Source organism: Laccaria bicolor, genomic scaffold, assembly GCF_000143565.1.
Source record: "Laccaria bicolor S238N-H82 LACBIscaffold_5 genomic scaffold, whole genome shotgun sequence".
Classification (NCBI taxonomy): Eukaryota; Fungi; Basidiomycota; class Agaricomycetes; order Agaricales; family Hydnangiaceae; genus Laccaria; species Laccaria bicolor.
Window position 1 is genome coordinate 2,067,058 of NW_001889876.1, and position 4,553 is coordinate 2,071,610.

At 43.0% G+C, this 4,553-nt stretch overlaps 2 protein-coding genes across 2 annotated transcripts; one reads left to right on the top strand and one right to left on the bottom strand.

Annotated features, from left to right (window-relative positions):
* On the bottom strand, positions 1–3,013 carry LACBIDRAFT_314224 (uncharacterized protein; the record flags this gene model as incomplete). Its single annotated transcript, XM_001877917.1, has 21 exons — positions 1–215; positions 267–324; positions 437–785; positions 843–935; positions 986–1,072; positions 1,132–1,341; positions 1,395–1,544; positions 1,596–1,610; positions 1,659–1,699; positions 1,759–1,822; positions 1,875–1,934; positions 1,994–2,041; positions 2,101–2,124; positions 2,177–2,230; positions 2,285–2,341; positions 2,402–2,524; positions 2,578–2,616; positions 2,670–2,759; positions 2,811–2,828; positions 2,880–2,912; positions 2,967–3,013. 21 exons carry the CDS (start codon positions 3,011–3,013, stop codon positions 1–3), a joined length of 1,875 nt encoding a protein of 624 aa, XP_001877952.1.
* Positions 3,014–3,367: 354 nt separating this feature from the next.
* LACBIDRAFT_324453 (uncharacterized protein) lies at positions 3,368–4,473 on the top strand (the record flags this gene model as incomplete). Its single annotated transcript, XM_001877571.1, has 7 exons — positions 3,368–3,398; positions 3,448–3,527; positions 3,586–3,698; positions 3,793–4,161; positions 4,214–4,277; positions 4,349–4,358; positions 4,406–4,473. The coding sequence occupies 7 exons, from the start codon at positions 3,368–3,370 to the stop codon at positions 4,471–4,473; spliced, it is 735 nt and encodes a 244-aa protein (XP_001877606.1).
* Between the last annotated feature and the right edge of the window lie 80 nt (positions 4,474–4,553).

Below are 4,553 nucleotides of genomic sequence, written 5' to 3' on the forward strand. Positions count from 1 at the left end.
TCAATCTTCCGGACAACCTATCAAAATCACCCACTGGATGTTGCAACTCAGAGAGTAATTCCCTGTTTTAGACTTGTATACAGATGTCGTGTAACCAACAACAGCAAAAGACCCGTATGGAATTTCATCATCGTAATGGTCGAGGATCTTGTCCAAATTGTTGAGATTGTGAGCTGTATATTCGAAGTTAAATTTCCGCCCGTCGTAGACGGGTACTATTTTAAAAAACTTCAGTCTATGCCGAGAACATAACACTGAAAACTTACTGATTGCATCAAAATCCAAGAAGAAAGTAGCCGAAGTCTTAACCTTTGGCTGACCGCGCTTCGTAGAAGGACTGACGCTGCTGTTAAACATGCCAGACGGTTGTTTACCGGGTGAAAAGCCGGCTTCAAAGCAATCAGTACAGGGTAAACGTGATACGCTTATCACTTACCACCTGTTCNTGACTTTTCGTAGAGAAAAGTAAAGAATCTTTCTCAAGTTGTGCATGTAGCTCCTTCTTTCCGAAAGCCATACATATGAAGCCGCAAAAACGATCCCATTCCTGAGAATGAAGTATACCCGAGATGGATTTCTGGCGTAAACCCCGTTCCGGTGGATTTTGCAGATTTGATGCAGTCACGAATACACTGGACACATTGATAGCCGGCTGATTCTTTATGTGAAGATGTAGGCGTTCTCCGTCTGGTGTCGCTTTATATGCGGAGACATCCAGAGGGGACGCTCTCGATGGGTTAACATAGCGGCCAGATAAATCGAAACGGATGGCGTTAACACAATTACTAAATTTGCGTATTTCAGGTCATGGTAAACAGTCGACAAATGAAGTTAGCACTCACTCAAATAACATATGAGGGCAGTAAGTTTCCCAAGCGGATAACATAATTTGACCAGGACCTTTTGCATTGCTCCATGAGATCAGAATGCCACGACTAAAAGTTACTAAGTAACGATCAATAGACAGAAAGATAAATGAACTAACTTTAAGTTTGGTAACAACGCGTAGTCGTCTGCAAGGTAAGCGTCTTGGAGTTCCATCTGGGTAACTTCACAAGAGACAGGCAAAGACCTAACATTGTAAACAAGTTGGGAACGTATGATGTCAATGAATTGAAACGTTAGACTCACGTTAGCCTCAATGTATCCACATCACTTAAATGAACAACGTTCGCATTGGATGTTGATTTCTTTTTCTCGGCAAGCATGTCAGCGAATGTTTTAGGAGGATTATCCGAGCGATGTTTGGTGACATCGTGAGATTGACTGCTTCCCTCGCCCGATTTGAACGATGCTGATTTCGATGGACTGACGTCCGCGATACTTCGTTTGGTTGCCATCCTGAATGAATGTTAATGAGTATTATCAACCTACCGCATTCGAAAATGACTTACTGTATCTGTCTCGCCTCTTCCTCTTCAACGTCAGACTCGTTATCCGACTGCTCTATTAAAGGAGACTGAAAGCGCGCTTTGGCTTTCCCTTTATGACCTAAGGGCGACTCAATTTGTTCACGACCGATTTGCTCGCGATCTTCGTCCCCTCTGAGGTACAGTTAAGCCAAATACGATAAGGGCCTGAAGAAAGACGCTTACACGGCCTCATCGTCTCTATAAAACGATGAGTTATGTGAGAAATTCAAAAGAGATGGTACTCACATGAAAGGATCGGCTAAGTCGTATTCATCCAAATCGCAATTCTCCCCACCCAAACTGATATCATTAGCCATAGGTTGTTGCTGAAGTGAATTACATACGCTTCACGTTCAGAGCTTGTCTCGTCAAGTTCTTCTTGGACGATGGATACATCTTTGATAGCGGATCTTACAAAAAAGGAGATCAGTAAGTTGCAACAATGTTAGAAGCGACCCATACCGAGATTTATATGATCTTTGTGCATCTTGTTGCGAACCAGCGCGATTAAAGTTGATGTCGCTGATACAAAGGCAGAGATTCTAAGTGATTGTTAAACAGTAAGTAAACGTAATACTTACTGTTTATCGCCGACGGCAGTAACGCGTGACCGTACAGCCTTCGACGGTCTGTATGAAGCCTCATAATCAGAAAGTTTCTTGATACAGCAGGATAGCTGTGAACATACGAGGCACGTTTAGGGGTTTTTACACTGATGGAAATATTAACGAAACGCATCGAATAGAGGGAGGCATCTAACTCACACGTCGTCGTCGCTATTTTCATTTGAAGCTGAAGACATCTTGGTTTTCTTGGAGCTTGAATCGGAGGTAAGTAGATTATCGCAAAGGAACTTAACCGGTGGAACTCACGGAGTCTCTGGGTTGACAACAAAATTTCCCTCTGGATCCAATACGCGCTTTTTATATCTATACAGAATGACATCAACTTGAACGGCCGTGGCAAGAAAAAGGATGATAACGACGTACATGCCGAATGCGCTTCTGGTCCTTACAGGTGTATCATCCGGAATAGGTTTCTTGGAAGATTGAATTCTAGACTTCATTGTCTGTCCCCGAAACATACTATCGTCTGGATCTAGTTCCGGTGTTCTATCCAGATAAGGCCCTTAGACAAAGTAAAGTGCAAGAAGCCAAGTACGTACTTTTGTTCTCCTTCGGATGAAGTGACTTCAATAATATCGCTATCAGAGGTTCGTCAGCTTAGAAAATTGCGGTAAAGGTGCACTACAGTCACTTTTTAATCGGCTTGATTGCATTAGACCGTGAACTCCGCGAAGAACTAAGCCTCAGTGTAGGCTTGACAAGTATAGTCAGGGGAGGCGACCTAGCAAAACATCAGTTGAATACGCATAGCTTCAAGGGAGCAGATTCTCACTGAGACCATTCTATTAAACTAAAAGAGGTATCGAGCATTCATTCTAAAGGAGTGAACGTGAACGCTTACTTCGATTCTTCCGTTGCAGCATCGACAGGTTCTCTATAACATGATGAAATACTGCGTAATGAAAGAAGCTTTAATAAGTTTGCTGACCGTTTAACGGGAACCGGCCTTCGCTTCTGAGGAGACTTTGGAGGCATGATAGGCAGCAAAAACTCAATGAGGGAAAAGGGACGTCGGTGAAAGTTTGTTCAATCCCACATTTTATACCACGATATTCGGATAAAAGATATTCGCAGAAAGGGTACGACAACCTCAGTCTCTGCTCGAATTGTGTATGTGGTACTGTTATTCTCGATCGCTAAAACCTTTCTATTGACTTCACCGAATGAAAATTTTCTATTCATTCTTGTGGGATAGCAATAAAATTGTATTGGTTTCTGTGGTAAACGCCGAGACATCGCATAAAGTTTTGCCAAGTGGATCGACGTACTAAAAAGGATCAGTAACCTTGGACCTTGTCCGTTGTAAAGAAATTAGTCTCTTCTCGCGCTATGGACGCTCGTTACAACAAAACCCAAGCCAGTATGTTCCCGTTCTTCTTGAAAATATCTACCGTTGAAAAAAAATACAGTGGAAGATCTTATCCGGTATACAGAGGCCAGAGGTAGATGCGACATCGGTACCGATTGCCAGCAACTGCTTGAAGTCGACGTGAGTAACAACCGTCAATCAAGATTAAATCACGACACAGACATAACTGTACCCATAGATTGATAAACTCGAAATCGTGGCGTACACAAGGCCAGACACGTACCGTCTTTGCAAATTCGACGAGAAATCCGATAGTATGCAAGAGGTTATCGTACGACTTCAAGGCATTTTGTGCGCAACTGAATTGCCGCCACTCAAAGAAATAATGCAAGTGACGAGACAAAAACTGTACAATGTTATCGACTGATATTCTCAATACAAACAGTGCTGAGACTCATGTTAAAAAGATTAGAGGTCTTCGTCAAGCAGTTCAAGTTACCGGTCTCGGAGAAGACATCTTTGGATCTATCATTCGAACGGTAGAAAAAATTCATCAAAAATTCGAACTAGCGTTGCCGGTCAACACTTTGGGATCTTTTCAACGCGGAGAATACGAGGGCACAGTAGCACTGTATGCTCACAACAGATATTTCACCGACAGAAGGCTTGCACCTCAACAAGAACACCAGCCTTTTCTTCCCATGGTCGATCCATACGGCGCATTGGACAAATTGCGATCGCAAACATTTATTCACAGTTGCGACAACATAGTTGAATACACCTCGTTGAGGAAGGATGCAAAAGGGAATGACGAGTACGTCTTAAATCACCTTTCAATCCTATGTCAATTCACTTATGCATCAAAGATATTTCGTTATCAATCCAGCCACTTTTGGTTTGGGAGATATTGTGGAGATCAGCGTTGGCTTCGTCTGTATTCCCATCATAAACGGATATAAGTTCATGGCGACGTTGAGAGGAATGGTTCTTTTGGACAACAGTGTACGAAAGGTAAGTACATGCTACGCGTAACCGACGGTCCTAATTCGGAGCAACAGAAAGCGTTGGCAGTCAGCAAGGGTTCCCTGCTGCCTACTTTAGGCCCCGCATTGACCTTGAAACGTAAAATGCTATACATTAAGGACCAACTCGACGAAACGTGCGATAACGTTGGCGCAATGACTCTACAAATCGGCTCGATGCAGG